Genomic DNA, 27,279 nt, shown 5'->3' on the forward strand with positions numbered 1-27,279 from the left:
GAAATGTAAAAATCCAGGAGAAGTGCAGATTTGAATGAAGAAAGCTACTTATTGGGTTACTGTTTTTTCCAGAATGTGTTATAAAAACTAGCACTTTACTCTTGAGAATCTGAAAATCCAAAGTAACACACACACACAATGCTGAAGGCAGCATCTGTGGAAACTAGTAAACAGTCAACGTTTTGGGCTGAGACCCTTCTTCTGGACTGGAAAGGAAGTGGAGAAGTTCGAGTAAGAATTTAATCTTACGTGTGCAACCATGTTATTCATCCACAGGTCAAAGGAAATAGAAGGATCTGGTTATAACAATGATGCCGCATTTCTGGAAGTGCGCGTTCAGTCCATTGTTATTGAATTTATCCTGAATCATGTCAGCCAGCTATTCAACAGCAACACCGCCCAGGCCAAACAGGACTTGGAAGGTAGGACTGAGACAGCAGCAGTCTCCATCCCTATCTCTAGCTGAGCAACTTGAATCTGCTGTGTGTTGTGATACTAGTCTCTTCAGCCCGCAGAGCAACTCCCGGCTTGTATTTTTTCAGGATTTTAGCATATCCTTGGGATACACGGTGCATCTTACTGCCAATTAGTTACTTACGAAATTCAAAGCAAAACCCTGCAGATTCTTGAAATCTGAGATATAATGAAAACAGAAAATGCTGGAGCTGCTGAGCAGGTCAGGCAGCATCTGTGGAAAGAGAAACAGGTAATGTTCCAGGTCCAAGATTTTGACGTTTTGACGAAGTTCTTGGACTAGAAATGCTCACTTTGTTTCTCTTACCACTGATGCCACCCAACCTGCTGAATATTTATGACATTTTTGTGTTTTTATGAAATCTAGCGATTTCAGTTATATAACAAGAGGCATTTGTTGGTTGCATGTATCTTTGCATATGAAGAGAAAAGCTGCTAATTACCATGACCCATGGCTCTAAAGTTCCATGAACAAGCTGTTGAGGAGTTCACAAACGGGATTCCATTGCCGTCAGTCTGGTGAGGCAAGTCTTCTCATTTGCAGCAAATATATCTCACCTGCCTCGTGTAGGAACTATTTAACAGGAATGGGTTGTTCCAAATGTAGAACACACTTCTACAAATGAATTCTGGTCTAGTAATTGTAAACTGTGTATTGTGCAGTAATTTGCATTGCTCTCCATGTCTGGATGTCTCCAAGCACAAGAGTGACACACGTTACAAGGGACCCAGAATATATGTAACTTTCTGTGAGAACTATACAATAAGTACCCGATCATAAGTAGATCAGGCTTTTGATGGAATTTCCTTACATGGTTTATAAATTTTCATTGCTGTGCAATGTAATTTCTCGCCTTCTTTAGTTGCTCTAGATCTGGATGAAGAGCCGGGATGGAGAATAAGCAAAATAACATCCTTGTAACATTCTACTTGAAATCATTTACTCCACAGCACACAATCCTGTTGCTAAGTGCAAGTCACTTCCTATTGTATCACCGTCCATGAAGCTCTTATCCCTGGAGGAGGCTCAGGCTAGGACCTTGAAACCAGACCATCCTGCTCGCCTTGAGAAAATACATTGTGTTCCAATGGACACCGGACTTGCTGCTGGGACCATTTATCATACAGTCATCGACCTGCCAGATCCTAGGTAAGTATACTTCCCAAATTCTTTTACTCCCATGGAGCACTCTAAATTCTTAGCTGGAATCTTACCGCAGTCCACAGCTTGACAACTTCTGACTAGCTAATCTTCATCATTTCATATGAAATGCAGGCAGATTTCAGTTGTATTGACTACCACTGATAATATATTGTATACTAGCTGATGAAGAAGGGAACAAAACATAGCTGGAAAGTACCTGACTCATTTTGGCTCCCGAGGAGCAGACATTTTAACCTGGATTCCTCCTGTTGATCAGTATCAACTCAAGGAGGTAAGTTTTACACAGACTCTAATGTAGGCCTTCTCAGCCTGTAGTATGCCATGGACCAATACCATTAAGCAAAGGGTCCATGAACCCCAGGTTGGGAACCCCTGCTCTATAGGAAGGGGAAAAAAAGAGCAAAATGATTTGGTGAAAGGATCAACTCAGATAAGGACACAATGATTATTGACGGAATGGAGGCATGAATGCATGAGAGGCCAAGGTTAAAAGATCCAAAGATCCTGCGGAGCTGGGTGTTAGGGAGAGGGTGTGAGACGAGGCTATCAAGTGACTCAAACACACGCAAGGGAATCAAATGACACAAGGCCAGCAACGTTCCTGGTTTGCATGTCCATGGGTTACCAAAGGACAAAAGTGATGCCATCTTCCTGCGGCGGGAATTCGGAAATCTAGAAGTTCTGCCACAGACTCTTGTTGATGTCACATCCACAAAGTTTTTAAAAATGAGCTAGTTGGATGGAAATAGGAAAACAACAGAGTATGAAAGTGGGAGTAGACTGTGGGTGACTCAGAGACAACAGCATACAGCCCATTCTTCAATGTAACACTTGAGGATTTAATGTGTTGCCTAGTTACACTGGCAGTCAACCTGACTTCCATCATCATGTGGAACCAAAATAATTTCAAAAATCAACACGTTCTTGCACGTCAAGAAAGTAAAAATAGAGACAATTATTAGACGGTACCTGACATGCCAGCAACCAAATTGCATTTGAAGTGACTGCTTGGTTAGTTAATGGAGTTAAATCCACTTCAAGCAATTTCCCAGTGTGTTCATCTTGTTTTAGACTGAGGCACATAGAAAAGAGCCGAGTTTAATGATGTGCTCACCCATAACCTCAGCAATGCCACCCTCTCCCTCCTGTGAGCACTCCATCCAATCAGAGTTGATTGATTTCAGCTTTGATCCCAAAAGAAGATTCACAATTAGCCTTTGCACCCGAGGCAAACCGGGAGAAAAATAATGAACCGTGGGTCACTGTTCTAACAGCACTCCCATGGGCTTACCTCTAGTGAGCCAGAAGATGAGCTTCTTTATTACAAGATTGATGCCAGTGCTACATAGTAGTTAGTACCAAGACTAACTACAAAGTAATATTTAGTCATTATTACCTCTTACTCTCATACAGGGGTGTTGTACCAGGACACAGACATTGTAGTTCTAGGTCCAGGGCAGGATGAGGGACTGGGAACAAGGAGCCTGGGGTGGACTCCAAGCCCGAGACTGGACAAGGACCCAGACCCCAAAAACAGATGGGGACGTGACAAGACTTGGCTAGAGACTTGGGGTCTTGAGGCTTGGCTCGAGACTTGGGGCTGGGGTCGAGGCTTGGCTGGAGCTTGGAGGCAGACTAGGAACTGTACATAAACATAGAGCCAGGACTTCTCCTTCGACAAGCCGGGACTCATCTTTCACAAAACACCAAGATGGGGCAGGACTGTCCATTGGGTAACGGCAGAACAGCCTGACTTACCCCACAGAGGCGAGGACAAGACAAGACAGATTCCCCCCACAGGGCAACAGCAGAGCAGCCTGACTTACCCCACAGGGCAAGGACAGGAAGAGACAAACACTGAAGAACGACAGACAGTTCCATCCCTGCATCGGGGTTGCTCCGAGTCGCAGTTATGGCCAGCAACGTTGGCTGGCTACGGAAAAAACCGGATCCCCACCTAGCTTGGAGTGGCTGACGGCCACCCAGCTGGCCCGGAAAATGGCTGAATCCATACCGCAATGACAGCTCCGACTACCGACAGTAAGGTTCCAAGAAGCAATGGTTCTCCACGCAGCCTAAAAATAGCATGTGGCCGAACCAGCCATTTGCTCCGTGAGAATCTTGCCAGGGAAGCTTGACAAGACGACCCCCCAACCACACTCAATCCCAGGGCCATTTATATTCCCAGCCAACAAGATGAGCGTCAGGTGTTTATGGTTTAGTCCAATCGAAACAAGGGACAGCCGGAGGACCCGGAGTCCGGAGCCCGCAGGCCGCGAACTTGAACGCAAACCCCGGACCGGACCATGACACTTACCACCAATAGAGAAACCATGGAAAATTAATTGGAAAAAAGTGGGTGGAAAACAAAATAGGAGATAGGAAGTTGTAAAGTTCAAAGCAAATTTGTTATCAAAGTTCACATATGTCATTATACACAACCCTGAAATGTTTAGGTTGTCCTAATTTATTTAACATCATGTGGGGAGAGGTGTTGATAGTTTGGGAATGGTCTTTAGGAAAGAGGTTGGGACTTTCAGTAAATCCGTGCACTGGTCTTGGGTAGGTCATCAATGTATCTGGGTAGTGTTGTCAGATGCAAGGGTTGGGATGATAGTCTGTGGAGTGTTTCTGTGAGAGCTGTTGATGTGTGTGGGCAGTGATACTGGGGTAGTCAATGTTGATCTTCTTTCTAGTGATAGATCCTAGGCTGAATGGTTAAAGATACCTTTAAGTCTTTATAGACAGTGAGGGATCTTCTCTATGAGAAGTGATTATTCTAACTCACCACCCCATCCACCCCAAATCTCCTGCCAAATTCATCTGGTGCCAAAATTAAATATTCACAGTCCACTTGGTTTCTTCAGGGGATGTGAATTTCATAGCTGGCACCAGCCTGCCCACCATTAATGATGTTTGTACTGGAAAGTGCCAGAAAAAGGCCAGCAATATAGTGGAGGGTCCCACCCACCCTGCTTATGGACCATTTGTCCCACTCCCAGCAGGGAAGAGGCCATCCACTCCAGGACCACCAGACTCACAAATAGTTACTTGCCTCAAACCAGCAGGCTGATCAACATCTCCACTACATATACATCACCTAGCATCACTTTACGTACATACAATGAGTCAATGTATACAGTAGTCTGTATATGTCTCTATATATATATATATATAGAGCCAGGTTATCTAAGACTTCGGCAGCTTTATGTATTGCATGCTACAAGAAATAACAATATATGGGTCTCCTTTGTGGACTGAGAATAGGAAGGGGGCAAGCAGAGGGATGGAAAAGGGGTCAGAGAGAGTGGAGTGAGTGGGAAGCACCAGAGAGACATTCTGTAATGATCATTAAGCCAGTTGTTTTGGAATCAAAGACCTTGCCTGGTGTCTCAGGGTTGGGTGTGTCAGTGTCCGGGCCACTGCCCTGTGCCCGGCACTGCTCCTCCTGCACTTGTCCCACACCCTACCTGCAGCACTCCGACCTCACCATTCCCAACATCCTTTGCTCCCACTAGATTTATAAACTTGCTCTCTGCCCCACATTGACAAATGCAGTACTGTGCAGAAGTCTTGGGCACCCTAGCTATATACATGTGCCTTGGACTTTTGCACAGTACTGTACAACAATATCCTGTATATCCTGTTTTATTAAGATTGCTTTTATGTTTACATTTATTGTGTTTTCTTGTTTATTATTGTGTTCTTTTTATGCTGCGTCGGATCCAGAGTTTCATTCTCCTTAATACTTGTGTACTAAAGAATGACAATGAACAGTCTTAAATCCTCAATCTTGAATTTCAGGGATGAGTTGAAATTATGCAATTTGGCTAAAGGTTAAATGAAATTTACAATTAAACTGGATTTTGCCTCACTTCTAGAAGAAAGCTTTCTGCAAAGCCGAAGAAGTGGAAATCCATATTTAACCTGGGGCGACTGGGAAGCGACTCGAAGGGCAAACTAAGCAGGAATGGCAGTGTGTTCGTGAGAGCGCCTCTGTTTGCAGGTAAGGAGTGTATTGATACCCGGTGGCCGTGTATTGTGCTTTTCTGCTTTTCTGAAACAATTTCTGGCAAAATAAAGGAAAATTATTGGTTAGACTTTTAACATCTAGTGAGGAACATAAAGGCAGTGGCAGTGGGTTAATTATACGTGAGCCACCCGGCTGTCTCAACTGCCTTCTACCCTTTCCTCAGCCACCATTCATTCTATCCCGTAACTCTGAGGGGAGCGCAGTGTGTGCAGGTCTTACAGAAGGGAGCAGCTCTGTTTTACCAACTGGCTGGAGAAGTAAGAATGGAAGTGTTATGCTTACATATTTCTGATGGGTAAGAAAAATGAATGACGTACATACTTAGTGCAGTGGTTAGATTTAGCACAGAGAGAAAAGAGATTGGTCGTGACAGTAACCTCAGCTCTATTACTGGCTACAGGACAATGCAGCCATTACTGGATCAGCTAACTGTTCTATATCAGTGCCCATTCTGAGTTCTATTTCCACTTCATTGAGACATACCTAACAGGCAGCTGATCTGTCCGTCTTACACTAATGCCACTGTGCCCTTCAGTTGTTTTAAATATCAAAACAATGTGGAAAAATACCGACAGAATGGCCGGGATGGAGCAATCACAGTGAATATCTGATTACTGCCCTTGAGGAGTGTTACACTGACATTGTGCTCAAGTTCAAAATAATTCTTTTGGTACTTGACCTGGCAGCTAGGAGTGACAACAGAATGAGGCCTGATAGGCCAAAGTTCTTTTGCTTGTCTTTTATTTTCTTCTTGTTCTCATTAGATATTTGAGTCCTGAGCAGTCAAGTACAAGGGGATAAAAGTGATTAATTTGCCGTAGAGTGAATGTCATGTTAATATGTCATTGCAGGTCAGAGTTCCTCACAGGTACATGGTTTGTATGGGGTTAATGACATTACTAGATTAATATTCAAGACTTTTGGCTGGAGGAGAGATGAGTTTAAAGCTCCACCAAGCCAAATTAAAACTGCAGTTTCTTTAGGCCAAATTGAAGAGAGGTTATTACGCCACAATTATTATGTCTTTATTATGAGGTTATTATGTCTTGCAGAGTTAAACATACCTTAACAAAGAAAAGAGGGCAGGGACTGGTTGCACTGGGGAAAACAACAGCAGCAGAAGAAGATGGGAGTAGTGAATCCATGTAGATATCGTTGAAAGAAGAGAAAGGACCAATCCCATTTGTATGGTACCAGGAAGAGATGAAGTAGAAATCTACAGACTGGGGAAAAGAGAAGAAATATGTGAAATGATGACTAGGAATTGGAAAAAATCTAGCTTTATTTTTCAATCCTAATGAGAAACAGGGACAGTTAAGTGGCTTAGCCTAACAACAATATTGTATCCACAGAGCAATCTCTTAGTGCTGTACTGAAGTACGAGCCTTGATTATCCACTCAGATCTGGTCGAAGGTGAGATCTCTGTCACTGCACCATGTTACCACACTTCCATTTACTCAAGAAATCACCAGTTAACAGAGCTGGGTGAGGGACAATAGTGCTCCTAAAATGTGTACAGGTATTCTTTCAACCATGGAGTTGAAGAAGACTGACAAGTGAAGATTTACCCCTTGTTCCAATAATTGGAAATGAGGTGAGAGACTATAAAAGAAGTCTATACAATAGTGAAAATAATATGCACTTGTAGATAATTATTGCAAACTACACAAATCGATAACAAGTTGGTACTGAGAGGCTGAGGATGGATTTTGGAAAAAGAAGATTGGTCAGTTTATTAGCAAAAAGAGAAAGGAAGCCCTTAAAAGTATTTTCAACAGAGTTTATTCTGTTAAATAATTTAGAACAACTTAAAAACTTATTGGACCCCAGAGCTGAAATTGGAAAAAGTACTGAGGTTACTGGAAGAGATATTACTAAATATGTGAAGTGCAAGATATAATATGGAAAAACAGCTATGATTTGATTCGAGGCAAGCAAGGCTCCCCCTGCCCCCCCATCTTAACTGCATTTTACAGGAGCATCATTGAGAGCGTCCTGACACGTTGCATCTGCGTCTGGTATGGGAGCAGTCGAGCACTGGACCAGAAGTTCCTACCAAGGACTGCGAGGATAGCTGAGAGGATCACAGGGGTCTCCCTACCATCCATCGGGGACATTTATCAGGAGTGTTGCATACTCAGGGTCCTTAATTTTACTAGGGATCCCACCCACCTATCCAGCATCCTCTTTGACTTTCTACCATCAGGCAGGAGACAGGATGAGAAACAGTTTCTTCCCCCAGGCCATTGGGCTTCTGAACTCCCTGTTACAATGTATTCAAAGTGTCACTGAATCTGTTCCATGCTTTGATATTAATGCTTTTTAGTTTGTCATTTATGTGTGGATTCATCTATAGATTTGATCCTCACCTTCATAAGTTATTGTATGTATGTGTGTTATGTGCACTACTGTCTTTATATCCTGGCTCAGAAAAGTGTTGTCTCGTTTCTACAGGTATATAATTATAATATTATGATTATATGGTTAGACACATTATATACATGTATATGGTTAAATGACAATAAATGTGGCTTGACTTGGTTCAGAGAAAGATCACCAAACGACTAGTTTGATAAGATGATAAGTGAAGTAATGTAACCAAGGAGGATAAAACAAAATAGTGAAATATTCTGCATGAAAAAGAAAAGCCTAATAGTGTCAGGGGCACAAAGAGGTGGTCAAGGATAAAATCACTGACAGCAATACCAGGAATATGAAATAATTACTTCACGTCAGTATTCAGGGAATACAGAGCAGGTAGACAATGTCAAAGGAAGTGACCAACCTGAAAAATACAGGAATTTAGTAATTCTTGGAAGATCATTACAAGCGCCTTCTCAGCTACCTCGTTCAGGACCCTGGAACATACAGCATTTGGTGCAGGTGACTCAACTTCCTTTCGGCCTTCCAGCTTCCCGCCTCTTCTCTGTAGTAATAGCAACTGTACTCACTTCTGCCCCCTGGCGGTCTGGAACTTCCAGCACACTGTCAGTGTTTCCCACAGTGAACAAAGATACAAAATGCTTATTTGGTTTGTCCACCGTTTCCCTGTCCCCATGACTACCTCTCCAGAATCATTTTCCAGTGGTCCAATATCTATTCTTGCCTCTCTTTCACTCTTGACATACATGAATAGACTTTTGTAATATCTTCTGTGATATTATTGGCTATCTTACCATCACCTTTCATCTTTTTGCTCCTTATGGTTTTTTTAGTTGCCTTCTCGTGGTTTTTAAAAGCTTCCAATCCTCTTCTGTCCCACTACTGTTTGCTCAATTCTATGCCTTCTGATCTGCTTTTATGTTGATTTTGCCTTCCCTTGCAGGCCATGGTTGTGTACCCTGCTTTTAAGGTGCTTCTTCTTTGGGAAGTATCTATCCTGCACCTTCTAAAGTGCTCCCAGAAAATCCAGCCATTGCTGTTCTGCCGTCATCCCTGTCAGTGTCCCCTTCCAATCAACCTGTTCGGATTGGCTCTTAACCATCCGAATCGGCCCCTAATGAAAGCAGACTCTACTTTTGGTTTAATGTGCCATGCCAAAGTATCACTTCCGAACCAGATAACTCAGAGTCAAGAATGCTGTCAATCAGCCAAAACTGACCAAGGGTACGGTTTGGACAGGTCCTCTTCTCACTGTTACCGTCAGGGAGGAGGTACAGAAGCCTGAAGGCCACACTCAGTGATTCAGGAACAGTTTCTTCCCCTCTGCCACCTGATTCCTAAATGGACATTGAACCCGTGAACACTACTTCATTACTTCTTTATTTCTGTTTTTGCACTAGTTATTTAATTTAACCATTTAAAAAAAATATATATACTTACTGTAATCCAGTCTTTTTTCTATATTAACATGTATTGCATTGTACAGCTGCTGCAAAGTTTACAAATTTCATTACATATGACAGTGATGTAAAACCTGATTCTGATTCCGATTCTGATTTGATATAAAGCCTAACTTTTGTTGTCAAGGCTGAAAACCTTCATTAAAGGGATATCTTGTGACTCCCCCTAGACTCATCGCTCACCAAGTCTCTGTTTGCTTTGTTTTGAACAGAAAAGGGCAACATCCGCCCTGCGAAGAGTATGGAGTCCCTTTGCTCCTTGCCAATAGAAGGTAAGACATTGTATTATTGAATATCCTCCTTCAGAGAAAAGAAAATTGCACGTAACCTGGTGCCATGATAAACATTACTGCAGATTCACTGTGGGTCCAAGCTCAGGAAGAGAGCAAATGAGCTGCTCTGGAACACGTTAAAAATAATCGTCGTGAGCACCCTTTAAAAAACTAAACAATTCTGAACTGTCTTGGAATCTTCTTACTTTGTTTCAGCTTCTTCAGACAGGTCTTGTTTTAAATGTCAGTGTGTTATAATTGGGTGCCATGGTGCATTGAACCTGCTATGTTTCATGTTGCAAAGCAAGGAAACAAATTATGAATCCAGAAGAAAAAGGATATAGGTTAATTCCTTGTCTTCCTATCAGGCTGGTTAGATAGAGCAACTCAATCCCTGTGATTGAATCACTAGTATTCGCAATCTCAAATGGAAAGAGAAAGGATGATCATAGAGAACTAAAAATAAGCCATTGTTAACCATAATATAATTCAACAGGCAGATAGGTCCCAGATTTGAACCCTGACTCCTCATCGTAATAAATGCAATAGTGGATTGCAACATTTATGCTCAATATTTCTTTGAGAATATCATAGAAAATATGCCCAATTTTGCACTTTTAGTACTGATCTGATGGAGGTATGTTGCTGTAAGCTTTGCACAAGGGCAAGACTGTCTTTGAGCTGTGATTGTTGAAGGAAGCAACTATGAGAGAAGATATCCAGAAAACTGCCATACCTCATATTGTACCCAATTGTACACTTTGGAAGACAGATGAAGGCAAAGCAGAGGGAAGAGAAGAAATACAATTAATAACATACTTCTATTCCTTCAAACATTGATTTTTTTTACTAAACTTTGTAATTCTGCCATGAAAGATGTAAGTTTAACTTTTCTTGTTAGCTGTAGTAACCATGGAATTAAAGAGATCACCTCATTAAAGCCCATTACCACTCAGCCAAAACTGCAATTTTCATTGTAACATTCTAAAATCAAGGGTTAGACTTTTTGGTGGCTGTGCCTATATGAAGAGACTTTGTGTCAATTTAATTTCTGTTGTCTCATTATTATATATTCAGTCAGCGAGACCCCGATGATCTCAGCTGACCTCACTATCCGCTGTTTCTCTTCAGTATTTTTTGTGTACCATAGGATAGGAATTGATAAAGAACCCTACAGCTCTTTCAAAACTTACCTAGTTTGAGCTATTCATCGGGTTTATATGGCTTTCCTTCATTTTTCCAATTGTTCCTTTTATACTCACTTATGTTGGAATTACTTTTCACAACCTATGTTTCCCATAATATATATCTTTCCAAGCTGCTTTTCAATGAGTTATAGGAGATTTCTTACTGATTTTGCAAATGGTAGTCTTAGCATCACATCAGCCTTATCTCCTAGAAAGCGATTAGCTCATTGCTTGAGACTAAGGCATTGATTAAACTTCCTCAAAAGAAGTGAAGTGAAAAATGACACTCTCTTACATATGGACCCCATCCCTCAAAAGTCTAATTTCAGCAGAATTTTATTTCAGGCCTTATTTGGTATGTCATTGCTATTTCCTAGATGACGAGAAAGGGGTTCGATTCAAACATTGTGGAACTCTGGGAGGAGGTCTCTCAGCGTCTATGAAATCACACACTCTTGGATCGGGAAGTTCCTACAGTCTGGGTCGGAGGCACAGCGATTGGGATCAAGAAGACCTGGTGGGTGCAATTGGAGGATGTATGGGTAACATTAGCCCAGGAACACGTGAAAAAGAGCCAACCATTTTAAAGGCACAACCACAGCAGCCGAAAGCTTCTCGTGGAGATGCCATCAACAAATTGGAACCATCACCGAAGACTAGACGGTTGTTTTACTCAACAAATCTCAATGATTCTTCACCAAAGTCTAATTTCCCGGGTAATTTGTTTCCCCTTGAAGCATCCCCTCGGCATCATAGAAAGCCAATGGCAGTGAATATTTCTGAGCCCTTTTCTGTTTCTGTGCCACTACACGTCTCAGGAATTATCAGCCCTAGTGCCACATCCTGTAAGGAAGCGCGAAACAATGGACAAGTTCTGAATGACACGGGATCACAGGAGACAACGGACAGGCCATCAGAAGCTGAAAGCAGCGGAACTTCCAAGGCCAGTGAAGAGAAGGCAGATCTGCTCAGTACGCAGACTGATTCAGACCAGCATGAGTTGACTGGTATGTTCCATAAATCCTAATAGATACTTACTACCTCTGAATATGATGTATCTGAAATGTGACGAGCACTTTATTTATCGCCCCATGTCCCATAATGCCCCCTGTAGTACTAAGAAACTGATATAAAAAAGTGGGAGCAAAGTTAATGTTTCAAATCAATGATCTTTCATCAGAACCAGTACCAGTACCAGAGACTCGGGTTCAATTCCGTCCTGTAAGGAGTTTGTACGTTCTCTCTGCGATGGCGTAGCTTTTCCTCCGGGTGCTCTGGTTTCCTCCCACGGTCTAAAGAGGTACCGGTTGGTAGGTCAATTGGTCAGTGTAAATTGACCCGTGATTAGGCTCGGGTTAAATCAGGGGTTGCTGGGCAGTGTGGGCTTGGAGGGCCGGGAGGGCCTATTCCATGCTATCTCTCAATCCATCAATCAACCAATAAATGGAAGGATGAATGAACGGATAGATAGATAGAGAGATTAATTGATTTAGGGTTGAGGAGAAACAGGCATTAGAGAGCAGAAATGGAGATCTCTCTGACAGGATGGAAGAGACAAATTATTACTTTGATGACAGTTTCTCTCTGCGTTGAACAAAATTACTTACCTAACTTGTTTTTGTTATTTAGATGAAAAGGACAGTGAAAACGAGGGATCGAAGTCTGAACCCCCTGTTATCTCTACAGATTCAACATCCCAGAATCAACCAGAGCTCTCCCTAAATCCCACACTCCAGGACTCTGATTCACAGCAGCCTCTCTTCTCAGAGCCAACTACTACCGCATCTGTTCCTCTAAATCCTTTAGAAAACACAAAGTTGGAAGAAGCACCTTCTCCAATTGTTTCGTCGACAGAGAAACTATGTGAAACTAAAACTGAAAAACGTTGTAGTGGGAGCAGTGAAGAACAGCCAGCAACTAAACCGGTAAGAAAAATCACTGTACATTTAATTCAGTATTTCACAGAATTGGTACTCTGTGGGACGAAGAGCATGGGAGGTGTTCACATCGGTGCAGTTATGGTGTGGCAGCATGGTAGGACACTCGTCCTACTACCTGCATTGCATCAGGAGCCTCCTATGCCTTGGTGATGTAAATATAGTGAGAGGTTCTGCCTCCACCTATTTCCATCTCCAAAATCCTGAGTGAGGTGCAGGTACAATCACCCATCCCTCTGGGTTTCACGTGGTATGTGCCACAGACTGTGTGAAGTTGTTCACTTTATATTACGTTCACTGAGTTTGTTTTGGAACAAACACCCAGATTGTTGCAGTGCCACGCCTGCAATTTGAAAGGCTGGTGACTCTCAGATTTCAATTATCCATCAGGGAGGGAAGCATACTTTTTCTACTGAGATCAGCTCCCCTTCCCTGACCTCACTACGAGTCTCCACCTTGGGAAGGGAGAGAGAAAACAGAAAGGGAAAGATGTAAAGAAACCCTCTGACACAAGGAGCTGGCTGGTGGCGAGTTCATTGTGACCAATTTCAACACCTCTCATTTCCTGAAGCCTTTGATGCCCTGCTGTTTATGGTGCCAAGGACATGCGCACTTTGTGATGCGTTTGCTTTGTGGCATCGCAACAATGCTCAATACATACCATAAGTGTTCTGATTCTCAGCTCCAAGTCATAGCCAGGCACAGCACAAAATCAGGATCTTAATGTTCAGCCACCATTTACACTCATTGTACATCAATCCCACTTACTGTCCACCCTACAAACGCCATTCATCTCCCACTCCACGGGACTATATCCCTCTCCTACACTAGGGCAAGTTTACAATTACCAATTCCTCATTTTTGGGATGTAGGAGGAAACTGGAACGGCTGGGGCATGGAGAGAATATTTGAACTTCACACAGACTGCACCCACGGTCGGGACTGAACCCTGGTCTGCACTGCTCACAGCTGGTAGAGGGACATCCCCAGTGGTTTCCCTTCCAGCTGGGAAGTGTTCTTTCTGGTAGGCTGTACAACAGTAAATGTAGTTACAGCGTGGTCATTATAGCGTCTGTTTACAAAATGTAGTATGTCCCAACTAACTCGACACAGGCTCTGTGCATTTGGAGCTGAGAGTCTGCAGAGAGCATAGTAAGAAATCCAACACAACAAAATCCCAGAATTCACATTTAACTTATTAAACAAATCTGGATTAAAAAGTTAATTGTCAGTCACGGTGACCAGTTGGCTGCTGGAAGAGCTCCTCTGGCTCACTGCTATCTTTCAGGAATGGGTATTTGGAATCTGGCCTTTAACTGTTCTTTAAAATGGCCTTGGAAGCTGTTCAGTTTTTAGGAACACCAACACAAAGACAGCTGTTTTCTCCAGTGCTCCCCGTGTAGGGCAAGTGAAAAATGGAAAAGATTCCATGTGAAACTATTGAAATTGCAGAATCAGTGGGTGTGCTGTTGCTGCTTTCTATATTCTTAGCCAGTGATTGGAAGTGGAGGCCCAATAGCAACCCCACATTACTGAATAACTGGCTGAATTAGCAAAAGCAGAGCTCCCAACATAATTTTTTTTCAATACTGGCTATCACTATCATTATGTACCGTGTCGTATGACTTGGGCAATCATGGCCTTTGACCCTGATTGATCTCGGCAAAATTTTTCTTCAGAAGCAGTTTGCCATCACCTTCTTCTGGGCAGTGTCTTTACAAGACAGGTGACCCCAGCCGCTATCAATACCCTTCCGAGATTGTCTGCCTGGCGTCAGTGGTCGCATAAACAGGACTTGTGATCTGCACCGGCTGCTCATTTGACCATCCACCGCCTGCTCCCCGGTTTCATGTGACCCTGACTGGAGTGCTACCCCTTACCCAAGGGTGACCTGCAGGCTAGTGGAGGGAAGGAGCACTTTTCACCTCCTTTGGTAGAGACCCCACCACCCACATGCTGGTAGAATTTTTTAAAAGCTTATGTTTGTGAGAGTCATTGTGTTGAGGAATGTGAACACTGTGCACAAAGCAACATGTTGCAATTGTGTGGCACTCCTAAGGGTGCAAAGTGCCCAAGAGAATTTCATGCCAGTGATGAAAGTAGAGGTGAATAGAAAGGGTGAGGTTATGACTGAGTCATATTAGTAGTTACAACAGCGTACTGTATAGTAACACACGCTTTCAAAACTCAGGTGTTAATGTAACAATATCAATAATGATGTTTAGAATGAGTTTTTTTTCTGCTCAAACATAACCATTTTTGAGGATGATTTAGCTGCTCTGGGTAACATCACCTGGACTTCAGGCAGTATTTGACTGGAGAGAAATGGCGTTGGGTCCATAAATGGGGGGGACGCCTTTACCCGCCAAATTGATGGCTGCAGTTTTAAGTGAGTGGCCTTCTGAAACTTACAGACATATTTGAATGAGGTCCTGATGATTCATGTCTTTGCAAGAATCATATTACATCATTACCACTCATTTATACAAATGTCAAAGCACACCCATATAAAACAGGTACTCAGAGTTGGTCCAGAAATAAATTGCATTCCAACTTAAAGAATACAGCAGGCCATGAAATTGGTCACAAATATGGAATTTTCAGTCAGTTTTAATTTGAACCTTAAGTCTGCTGTTAAATTCTTGAGCCCCCTGCTCTTGCTCCTTCATTCTCCCAATTTCCAGTTCTGGAGAAGAAACAATATTTCCCTACTTTTTTGTACAAAATCAGAGGGAGAAGGAGGCCAGACTGGTGCAACAGCACAGCACACACTAGGCACATGGTCTCCACAACATCCACGTCAGAATTTCTAAACAAAAGGAATCTTACATCTGAATCAGACAATTCTGACGGAGGCTAGTCACCAATGAGGATATTATCATCGCGTCACATCCACACCCAATCGTAGCCTGTGCCAAGTTCTACTCACCCAGGAATCATGGTGATGTCCGCTGAAAATGGCATATCTGCCTTATTCTTTGAAGAAGTTGACCTATCAAAATAATTGTACTGCTCTGGCCTCCTTAAATTGTGGGGCATTAAAAAAATTCCCCTTTAAAATATAGTAGCTGTTTTCCTTCTGTCTGAATCATCCTCTGGGTTGCAGTATATATATATATACATATATACTCATTAACTGAAAAGGGATTTATTCATACACACCATGGAAAATCTAATGGCCATGTGAATATTTTTTTTCTTTAAACTGCACTATAAGCAGAGCTGTCCAAATATTGTTTCTGTGCAGAATGAAGTCACATTTAGATCTGAAAGTGGCTTGGATTTCACCAATTTTCTGTGGATGTGTAGCACGGCTGCCCTCTACTGGAAGCAATCAGTACATACATTTTGTCTTTACAATTGCAAGGGGCATGGAAGGAAGTGCTTCACAAATTCAAGCCCCCACAGAAAGCCACCTTCAGCTAGGCCTGTATATTGTAATTTTAGGCACAGATGTCAACAGGTGCATTAGGCATCTACTTCCACCCCCTGAATTCCCAATGCACATTTTTTTTTTGCATATTAATTTTTTTAATTCCTCTTGCCATTCTAGATTAGCTCACACAAGCAATCTCAACTCTGACTCACAAATGTGGAGATATATGATTTTTGATTAAAATTATAGCCATACATAATGTATGGCTATCTGATGTTGGTTTCTGTGTCTGAAATTCCAATTCAGAGGGATGATTGAAGACAATTTGCTCTGGGAGCTTGAATCATGAATCATTTCCTTAACTATTATCTACGTGGTGAAGGTGCTACTTCCACTAGAGGATAGAGCGGTAGATCTAAAGGTCATCTATTTAATGCCAGACAGAGGACAACTGTACCGATGAGTATGCAGGCTCCTGGAGGAACTTGCATCGGCAGGTGTGAAGAATCCATTCTTCCAGCGGGGGAGTTCTGATCTTTCCTAGCCAGTATTTTCCCATCAACTAACACGACAGAACACAGATATTCATGTCACATGGATTTACTATTTGTGGACTGATGGGTTGTAAAGCACTTTAACAGACATTATATAATGTAAGCTCCTACTTATTTTTGAATGTGGTGATTCTTGCGAAAGGGCACATTAACTGTTACAAAATGCCCTATGGCATCTCACCACATGGTTATTTTACACATATAAGACTATAATATATAGGAACAGAATTAGGCCATTTGGCCCATCTAGTCTGCTCCACCATTTCAACATGGCTAATCCATTTTCCCTTCTCAGCCCCAATCTCCTGCCTTCCGCCTGTATCTCTTCATGCCCTGGCTGATCAAGAATCCATTAACCTCCACCTTAAATATACATAAAGACTTGGCCTCCACAGCTGCCTGTGGCAACAAATTCGACAGATTCATCACTCTCTGGTTAAAGAAATTCCTCCTCATTTCCGTTCTAAAAGAACACTCCTCTATTCTGAGGCTGCTCCCTCTGGTCTTAGACTCCCCCACCATAGTAAGCACACTCTCCACAACCACTCTATCAAGGCCTTTCACCATTTGATATGAGGTCACCCCTCATTCTTCTGAATCCTAGTGAATACAGGCACAGCCATCATACGCTTTTCATATGACAAGCCATTCAATCCTGGAATCATTTTCATGAACCTCTTTTAAACTCTTTTAAAGTGTAAGCACGTCCTTTCTTAGATAAGGGGCCCAAAACTGCTCATATTACTCCAAGTGAAATCTCACCAGTGCTTTATAAAGTCTCAACATTACATCCTTGCTTTTTTATTCTAGGCCTCGTGAAATGGATGCTAACATTGCATTTGCTCTGTACCACAGAGTCAGATTTTCAAAATAACCTTTAGGGAATCTGGCATAAGCTCCCCCAAGTCCTTTTGTGCCTCAGATTTTTGTATTTTCTTTCCATATAGAAAATTGTCAACCCTTTCATTTCTTCTACCAAACTCCATGATCACACATTTACCGACACTGTATTCCATCTGCCACTTCTTAAATTCTCCTAATCTAAAGTCCTTCTGTAACATCTCTACTTCTCCCAATCTACCTTTCCCCTCCATCTGTCTTTGTATCATCCGCGAACTTTGCAACAAAGTCATCAATTCCATCATCCAAGTCATTGACATATAATGTCAAAAGAATCAATCCCAATACAGACTGTGGAAAACCGCTAGTCTGTGGCATCCAATCAGAAAAGGCTCCCTTTATTCCCACTCCTTGCCTCTTGCCAATCAGCTACTGCTTTATCCATGCTAGAATCTTTCCTGTTATACCATGGGCTCATAGCTTGTGGCAGCTTGTCAAAAGCCTTCTGAAAATCCACATACCCAAAATCAATCGATTGTCCTTTGTCTCTCCTGCTTGTTATTTCTTCAAAGAGTTCCAACAGATTGGTCAGGCAAGATTTTCCCTTGAGGAAACCATGCCGACTGCATCCTATTTTATGATGTGCCTCCAAGTACCCTGAAACCACATACTTAACATCTTCCCAACCACTGTCAGACCAACTGGCCTATAATTTCCTTCCTTCTGCCTCTCTCCCTTCTTGAAGAGTGGAGTGAAATTTGCAATTTTCCAGTCTTCCAGATGCATTCCAGAATCTAGTGATTCTTGGAAGATCATTACTAATAATTCCACAGTCTCTTCAGCCACCTCTGGGGTGCAGTCCATCTGGTCCAGGTGGCTTACCTACCACCAGCCCTTTCAGTTTCCCAAGAATCTTCTCCCTAATAATGGTGAATTCACACACTTCATGCCTCCTGACAGTTGGAACTTCCACCATACTGCTAACGTCTACCACAGTGAAGACTGATGCAAAATACTTTCTCAGTACATCCACCATTTCCTTGTTCCCCCATACCTACCTCTCCAGCATAATTTTCCAGTGGTTCAATGTCCACTCTTGACTCTCTTTTATACTTAATGTATCTGAAGAATCTTTTGGTGTCCTCTTTAATAGTATCGGCTAGCTTACTTTCATATTCTAATTACCTTTTCGGTGACTCTTTTAGTTGCCTTCTGTTAGTTTTTAAAAGCTTCCCAATCCTCTAACTTCTCACTATTTTTTGCTCTATTATGGACAATTTAATCTCAGGGGATGTATGCAATATACTACCTGAAATTCTTGCTCCTCAAAGGTATCCGCGAGAAACAGAAGGGTACATGAAAGAATGGGTGACAGTAAAAATGTTAGAACCCCAAAGCCCCTTCACCCCTCCCACACACAAGCAGCAGCAAAACGTCAACCCCCCACTAATTTCATCAAAAAGCATCAGCCACCAAGCAAGCAATGGCAAAACCCCCAGGAGAGACCATGATCTGCAGTACAACAAAAACTAATCATTCACCTGACAATTCGACGTACCTCAGGCTCTGTCTCTCCCTAATAAAGGGCAGAGAGGTGTCACCCTGCGAGAGGGGAGACATTAACAAAACAACTCGCTGGTTTATGGGTTAAAGTTTGCCATGCTGTTTTCTTTTGAGTTCTCTGACTCAAGAATAAGCAACAAGCTTTCCCGCTCCAAAAAGAGAAAGAGAGAGAGAGAGATTCATTGAGTACCGAGACCTCCGACAGCTGATCCGCTGTTCCCAGTATTCCATTTTCTCCCACAATGCTTCAGTCAGTGATACAGGCCAGGAATTGGCTCGTCCACAGGGCCGAGAAGCCTCAGAGCCCCGAAAGTGTACTTTTCTTCCAGGCCACACCCTTGGGATATCAATAAGCAGCCAGTCAGTGGGACCATCACCATGAGGATCCACAGTCTAAATGCAGCTGGAAGTCAAAGGCACTTACAGAACCCCAACCATCTTGAAAAGGAGAAATAGAGACATTAAAGGTAGAAATTAAGCTGTTTCCACAAATGAGCTCAAAGAAACTGCTCTCTAGCAACATCATAGCTCCATCCTCTCTTTGGCTTTTATGTTGGCTTTGCCTTCCCTTGTTAGCCACAGTTATGTCATCTTGCCATCTTCCTCGTTGGGATGTATATATCCTGTGTCTTCTGAATTGCTTCCAGAAATTCCAGCCATTGCTGTTCTGCCATCATCCCTGTCAGTGTTCTTTTCCAAACAGTTCTGACCTACTCCTCTCTCATGTCTCTGTAATTCCCTTTATTCAACTGTAATACTGATACATCGGACTTTAGTTTCAAATGTCAGGGTGAGTTTCATCATATTATGATCACTTGCCCCTAAGGGTTCTTTTACCTTAAGCTCTCTAATCCATTCTGGTTCATTGCACAACACCCAATCCAGAGTAGCTGATCCTCTAGTGGCTCAACCATGAGCTGCACTAAAAAGTCTTCTCGTAAGCACTCTAGAAATTCCCCCTCTTGAGATCGAACACCAACCAGATTTTCCCAACATACCTGCATATTGAAATCCCCCATAACTATTGTAAAATTGCCCTTTTAGCATGCATTTTCTATCTCCCATTGTAATTTGTAGACCACATCCTTACTACAGTTTGGGGGTCTGTATACCACTCCCGTCAGGTTCTTTTTACCCTTGCAGTTCCTTAGTTCTACACACAATGATTCAACCCCTTCCCCTGTCAGCCCATTCTGATGATTTGATTTCAATGATTATATTTCTAACGATTATATTCAAGTAGATAAAGAACTGATTTATCCAGCACCCTGCATTGTCTCAGGACATTACAAAACATATTGTACCCATTGTAATTTCATGAGAAACTGTCCATGCATTGTGGGAAACATAGTATCTATTTTGTGCATGGCAAGATCTCACAGTAATGTGATGATGTCATAGAGTCATATAACACAACAGCATAGATAAAGGCCCTTTGGCACATATAGTCCATGCTGAGGTATTACTCTGCCTAGATCCATTGGCCTGCTCCTGGTCCATGACCCTCCATACCTCTCTCTTCCATATAACTGAAAATTCCTCATAAATTTTGAAATCAAACCCACATCCACTGCTTCCACTGGCAATTCGTTCCACACTTTCACCACCTTTGGAATGAAGAAGTTCCCCCTCATATTCCCCTCAAACATTTCACCTTTCACCCTTAATCCATGACCTCTAGTGTTAGTCTCAACCAGTCAGTGGAAAAAACCTGCTTGCATTTACCATATCTATACCCCTCAAACCTCCCCTCATCTTCCTACCCTTCAGGGAATAAAGTCCTAACCTATTTAAACTTTTCCTATAACTCCAGTCCTCCAGTCCCGGCAACATCTTTGCAAATTTTTTCTGCACCCTTTAAATCTTATTGATATCTTTCCTGTATGGAGGTGACATAAACCGCACACAATACTCGAAAATAGGTCTCACCAACATCTTAGACAACTTTGTCATAGTATTTCAACACCTTTACTCAATAGACAGATAGATACTTTACTGATCCCAAAGGAAATTATGGTGTTACAGTAGCATTACAAGAGCACAGATATACAAATATGTAACTATCAGAAGAGAAATAAGAAAGGATTAAAAATAATAAGCTACTTCTAACAGTCTTAAATCCAATACGTTGATTTATGAACACCAATGTGCCAAACGCTTTCTTTATCTACCTACTTCCAAACAATTATGGATCTGTATTCCCAGATCCCTCTGTTCTCCCAGATTCATCAGTGTCCCACTGCTTACCATGTAAGTCCGACCCTGGCTGGCCCTCCTAAAGTGCAGCACCTCACACTTGCCTGCATTAAATTCCATCTGCATTTTGTCAGTCCATTTGTTTTTGTAGCTGGTTAGATCCCGCTGCAAGCTTTGATAACCTTCCTTGCTGTCTACTACATGCAGAATCTTGTTGTCAGCCACAAGTTTGTTGATTCAGTTTCTCATATTGTCATCCAGATCATTGCTACAGGTGACAATCAGCAATGGAACCAGCACTGCTCACTGCACACACTCCAGTCAGAGAGACAACCATCTACTACCACTCTCGGGCTTCCCCTGCGAAGCCCGTGTCTAATCCAATTTGCTACCTTGTCCTGACCTTCTTGACTATCCTCCCATGCAGGACATTGCCCAAAGTCTTGCTAAAATAGGCCCTTCATGGCAGGCTGGCCTGGAAAGTTAGATCGGATGGGATCCGGGGGGCAATAGCCGATTATATTCTTAATTGGCTCAGTGGTAGGGAGCAGAGGGTGATGGTTGAGGGTTGCTTATCCGACCAAACACCTGTGTCTAGGGGTCAGTGTTGGGACATTGGTTGCTGGCAAACAACTTGGATGTGAATGTAGAAAGCGTGGTTAGTAAATTTGTGGATTATACGAAAATAGAATTGTTGATGGTTATGAAAAGTTAGAGGGAGATCTTAATCAGCTAGCTAAGTGGGTTAAGCATTGCCAAATAGCTCTCAAGCCAGGTAAATGTGAGCTATTGCATTTTGGGAGATCAGCCAGGGTCGAGCGTATACAGTAAATGGGAGGGGACTGCAGAGTTATGGAACAGATCGACCTAGGAGGATTAGTGTATTCTTCACTGTAAGGTAGGTAAGGTGGTAAAGGAGACACTTGGTGTGTTGAGGCAAGAAAACCTGCAGCTGCTGGAGATCCAAAGCAATGCTCTCAAAATTCTGGAGCATCTCAGCAGCCCAGGTAGCATCTGTGGAAAAGAGTAAACAGGCGACTTTTCACCAGGACTGATGAAGGATCTTGGCCCGAAACACGGACTGTTTACTCTTTTCCATTTGGCATGATGGCCTTTATCAGTCAGGGTATTGAATCTGCATACTGTACACTAGGACATTACTGCTGGAATGTAGGAGATTGAGAGGTGACCTGATAGAGGGATATAGGATCATGAGGGTGAAACCACAGGTGAAAGCATGGGTTTAAGATCAGAGGTGAGAGATTTAAAGAGGACAGCAGGGGTAACTTCTTCACACAGAGGGAAGGGGGTGTGGATTTGGAATGAGCTGCCAGAAATAGTAGCTGAGGTGGGCAATTTAGTACCATTAAAACCATCTAGATAAGCACAAGGGGGGAATGGGGTATAAGGGATATATGACAAATGTGGACAGATATGACTAGCTCAGTGGATGAGTTGGGCCAAAGGGCCTGCTTTTGTGCTGTTATGACTCTATGACCAGATATTCTGCTTCAGTGAAATTGGGCATGGGAGACCAGTGACAACTCTCTTGTTTCTTTTCTAAAAGTTGCCATTGTCTTTGTGTCACCTAGAAGAGAAGGCGTACCTTTTGTTTAGTGGTACATGGCACCCATGACCAGGCAATATTCTCTCAGTTCTGCAACGTAGGGTGAAAGTCAGTCAGCTTGCCATCATGGCTAAGGGAATGGGCAACGTTAAGGAGCACAAATCCTAATTAACTTTTGTCTCTGCATTATAGGATTATTCAGGTCAATTACATCCCTGAGCCAAGAGTGGTTGCCATAGGTAGAGAATCTACTCATTATCTAGTGCAGTTATCCCATTGAACTATCCTTTTGATCAATGTGTAGGTGCCTGAGTTACTTCTGCACCATCTGACACAGAGTCCTGTTAGTCAAAGATATTGGTAAACTGAATATGCTATTCCAATGCAAGTTCCATAAATATCAGTGTCTGTGTTTTTTTTTGTAGGACACAGATAACTCTGTCATGGAGCATCTGTGGCCCCTTACCAAAGAACTTAAGATCATTGAACCTGAGGAGATCACCGGGCCTGATGTCTTTCTGGAAAATATGGAAGAAAAGTTTGTCCAATCCCATGATACTATGTATACATCCTTGCCTGATGCCTCGAAGGTAGCAAATATGTCTGGGCATCAAAGAATGCACAGTCTCCCTAACCTCTTTTCACAAAGTTCACCTCTAATGCTTGAAAGTGATCCTGAAGAAATCTCTCTCCAGTCCACAGGTAGTCAATGTTCCAGTGAATGGGACAGCACCAAGATACCCGGTCAAATCCAGGCTACTGGGTCCTTACTGAACCCTTCCTCCGAGATGGAGCATACACAGTCAATAACTGATCAAAATATTTTGAAGGCAATAACAGAGAGCTCACCAACAGAGTGCTTTGGAGCATCTGTAGATTCAAGTCAATTAATTGATATTAATTCAGATGCAAAGGATCAACATTCAATTGCTTCTCAAGAATTTCAGTCTTCAGAATCTTGCATTAACAAACTTGGATCAAACGCAGAATTAGATATTAAATTTTCAGAACTATGCTCAGATGGTTTGCACACGGGGGCAGAACATTCAGGGCAAAATCTTTCCTGCAATGAAGTAGTTCATGAGGGGCAAATGGCAGATATTCAGTCAGACCTGAAATCTGAAGCTTTGCCGGCTGATACCGGTGAGCCTGGCGCCCCTGGCAAACAGTGGACGGACAGCGACACACCAAATCGACCCAGCTCCCCTTCATTCCAGCTGGTTGAAGCCAAAAGCGATGAGGAAGACTGCTTGGGAAAGCTGTCACCGGATATACGGCCAGACGAATGGCGATATGCTGATCAGGATTTATGGCCCCTTGATGCTTGTGCGGATAAAGTAGCTCCTGGAGAGTATTATGATGTGCCATATCAATCTGCTAACAAGAAGACTGATTGGAATGATCAGAGCCCAGAGACTCCTTCACCAATTTGTAACGGTGAACTTTTAAACAATAGCTGTCCTGTGACCAAGCCTGTAAACGCCCTGAATGAAATAGAGGCAATCTCCACGCAAACACAGCTAACTGGTTTAGGAGCTGAAGATGATGCTTTAGCATCTTCTCAACTGGATGGTCTACATATTGGAAGCACTGGGGCAACACCATGCTTAGAGAGCGTCAATGCGATGTCAACAGTGGCAACGCCTGATAGCACTGAGGAAGGACACTTCAAGTCTGAAGATAGGCCACCAATATTTGCTTCACATTCAGCCAATAACAAACCTTCTGTACCCGATGGATCCCCAGTGCAGTCATTCCCAGTTGGCGTCACTGCTATTCGAACAACCTACATGATAAAAATGTGTCAGGTCAAAGCAATTCCCGTCATTCCACCGAAGGTACAGTTTACGCAGGTCCCCCAGCCTTTGCCAAAGAAGAACCTCACACTCCCCTCCCTCCCTCTGGACAAAGTACTAACGATTCTGCAGCCAGTGACACTGTGTGAATCAAATTGCCCTGAAAGCAAACAAAGGCTGGATCCGCCTGTAACCAATTCACCAATGGCGGAACCTAAAGACGGGAAGGAAAATGGTCTGCCGAAGTCTCAAGCGCCAGATCATGCAAAGTGTGCCATCTCTGCAGAGAGTTCGCTCTCCCAGTCCAAAACCAGTCAGGCGAAAGGGGAAGATCTACCAGACAGCTCTGTGCCTTTGAGAACAGAAAGATCCGCAGCGCAGCAGAAGCCTGCGTTTACGCGACACGTACAGAACAGGGCGAAGGCGAGCAGGCCCCAGAGCCTCATCCTGTTCAGCCCTCCCTGGCCGAACATGGAACGCCCGTCCCCTGTGGAGGCCAGCAAGGCACCCCTCAGCCCGGTGAAATCCAGTCCGGAGTCACAGGCGCCAGAGCCAGATCACCCAATTCCTGGCAGCCACTCAGCGGAACTTACCGAGAGTCAGAAAGGGCCAGAGGGGGTCACCCTTCGAAATCGCATGAGCGTGCCTAAAAGTGGGCAGAGGCTAGAGACCTCAACCAGTTGCTTCTACCAGCCCCAGAGGAGATCCATGGTGTTTGAAAATAGAAGCGGCAGGCAAATCGAATGACTGCTTTTAATGATCTCACAGACTATGGAGACTTGACAAAAGATTCTATTTTTTAATGACTCGTTTCATCGCCAACACCTTATGTATTCTTCCTCCCAAGCTCAAACAGCTCACAGTTTTAAAGTATATGTCAGACTAAGAAGGGGGTAGAGAATGTAAAAGAATCCAGACTTGTACATGGTAAGAAATAAGGTTATTTGGTTTACAAGGTAAGATAACTTTAAATGTTTAAAATGCTAGGCCTTTAATAAACAAGAAGGTGCTTGATTCTAACTTTGGTTTCCACACAACATATCCATGGTCAAATCAAAATGGGTGAAGGATAATGTAAAATAGGCAAAGTAATAAGAAATAGTTCATTAAAAAGAATATTTTATAAGCTTTCTCAGAATGAAATCTGTGCCTTGAATGTGTGGAAACTGGTAACTGCAAAAATATCAGTCCTGCTGATGAATCATCTCTCACTTTAGCCTAATTTCTACAAGGGGTACATTACTGTAATTATCCTTACATCTTCTAGTAATACCTGTAAGAGAAAGATTTTACTTTATGTATAAATAAATGCGGAGAATCCATTGTTGATGTTTCATGCACTTAAAGATTGACTTTCATTATCATTACGTGCTATGCTGTTTTCCTATTGGCTTCTATCCCCATTACTCTATTACTGATATTAATAGAGCAATGGACATTCAAATTATTTCCCCTTCCAAATCTGGATTCATTTCTTTGTACCTCATGGAAAAGTTAAAAAAAAACTGGCAAATTATGAAGTAAAGAGTGACTTTTGACCAAAGCAGATAATCTATTTAGACATACTACTAGATTATTTATCTCAATGCAAAACCATCTCAAAGAGTAAACGTCGGTGTTTCTGTAAATGCTTTATCATCTCGGTTTCCAATGTTAATGTACTTCTCATATGTATTGAAATTATTTCTATATTGTCAAATATTAAATATAAGTATTTTTTGTCAAGTATGAGAATTAAATAGTTTGAACACGAGTATACAGTGTCGAGTGTTTAGTCATTCCTAGAAGCAGAAAATGGTGGGAATGCTCCGTGGCTCGGGCAGCAGCTGTAAAGGGAACATAGAAATCTACGGCACATTACAGGCCCTTCGGCCCATAATGTTATGCCGACCACGTAACCTACTCTAGAAACTGCGTAGAATTTCCCTGCCGCATAGCCGTCTAGTTTTCTAAGCTCAAAGTTAAATGTTTCAGAACAGTGACTTCTTAAAAATTCTAAATCCAGATGTGTGGGTCATCGGGGACTCAATAAGACCTTGTCCCTCCTCTAAAGGTAATAAATGGGTGCAGACAGAGATGTCGTTTCACCTTTGCTTACCCATTCGACAGCATCTAGTTGTTACCCGGAAGTCTCCTCCCATCCTTCCACTATTGCACGTACCAGAGTAGCCAGCTTAAAACTGACCAACAGCAGCAAGCACTGAGGATCAATGAACTTCAGGGAAAGTCAGAAAGTCTCTGTTTTCAATTAACATGCTAACAGCACACCTGTTTAACATAACTTATTTATCAGTCAAGCAGAATGCTCGGTCCTGGATGGCATGAAACCTCTTAGAGATAAACATGGGAGCATCAGTAGATTTGCCCCATTGCCCCAAACTGCACACCACTCAGATTTGGAAATAAATAGCCAGTCCTTCATAAACAAGAGAAAATCTGCACACTTCATTGTCATTTAGCCTAAATCCTGGAACTC

General features: G+C 42.6%; 1 protein-coding gene across 3 annotated transcripts in view; it reads left to right on the top strand.

The window, feature by feature from the left end:
• Positions 1-26,556, top strand: part of LOC132393173 (rho GTPase-activating protein 31-like) — a 110,042-nt gene extending 83,486 nt beyond the window's left edge. Inside the window, exons 6-13 of one of the 3 annotated variants that reach the window (XM_059968088.1) lie at positions 277-422; positions 1,426-1,624; positions 5,521-5,645; positions 9,728-9,787; positions 11,352-11,981; positions 12,604-12,899; positions 23,433-23,597; positions 23,703-26,556. In XM_059968088.1, the coding sequence (XP_059824071.1) occupies positions 277-422; positions 1,426-1,624; positions 5,521-5,645; positions 9,728-9,787; positions 11,352-11,981; positions 12,604-12,899; positions 23,433-23,597; positions 23,703-25,550 (3,469 nt within the window). In that variant the 3' untranslated portion in view covers positions 25,551-26,556. Of the gene's footprint in view, positions 1-276; positions 423-1,425; positions 1,625-5,520; positions 5,646-9,727; positions 9,788-11,351; positions 11,982-12,603; positions 12,900-23,432 lie in introns of all 3 variants that reach the window. The other 2 variants (XM_059968086.1, XM_059968087.1) reach the window with 2 other exon arrangements.
• Positions 26,557-27,279: the final 723 nt, after the last annotated feature.

The sequence above is a fragment of the Hypanus sabinus genome, chromosome 4 (genome assembly GCF_030144855.1).
Source record: "Hypanus sabinus isolate sHypSab1 chromosome 4, sHypSab1.hap1, whole genome shotgun sequence".
In the NCBI taxonomy this organism is placed as follows: domain Eukaryota; kingdom Metazoa; phylum Chordata; class Chondrichthyes; order Myliobatiformes; family Dasyatidae; genus Hypanus; species Hypanus sabinus.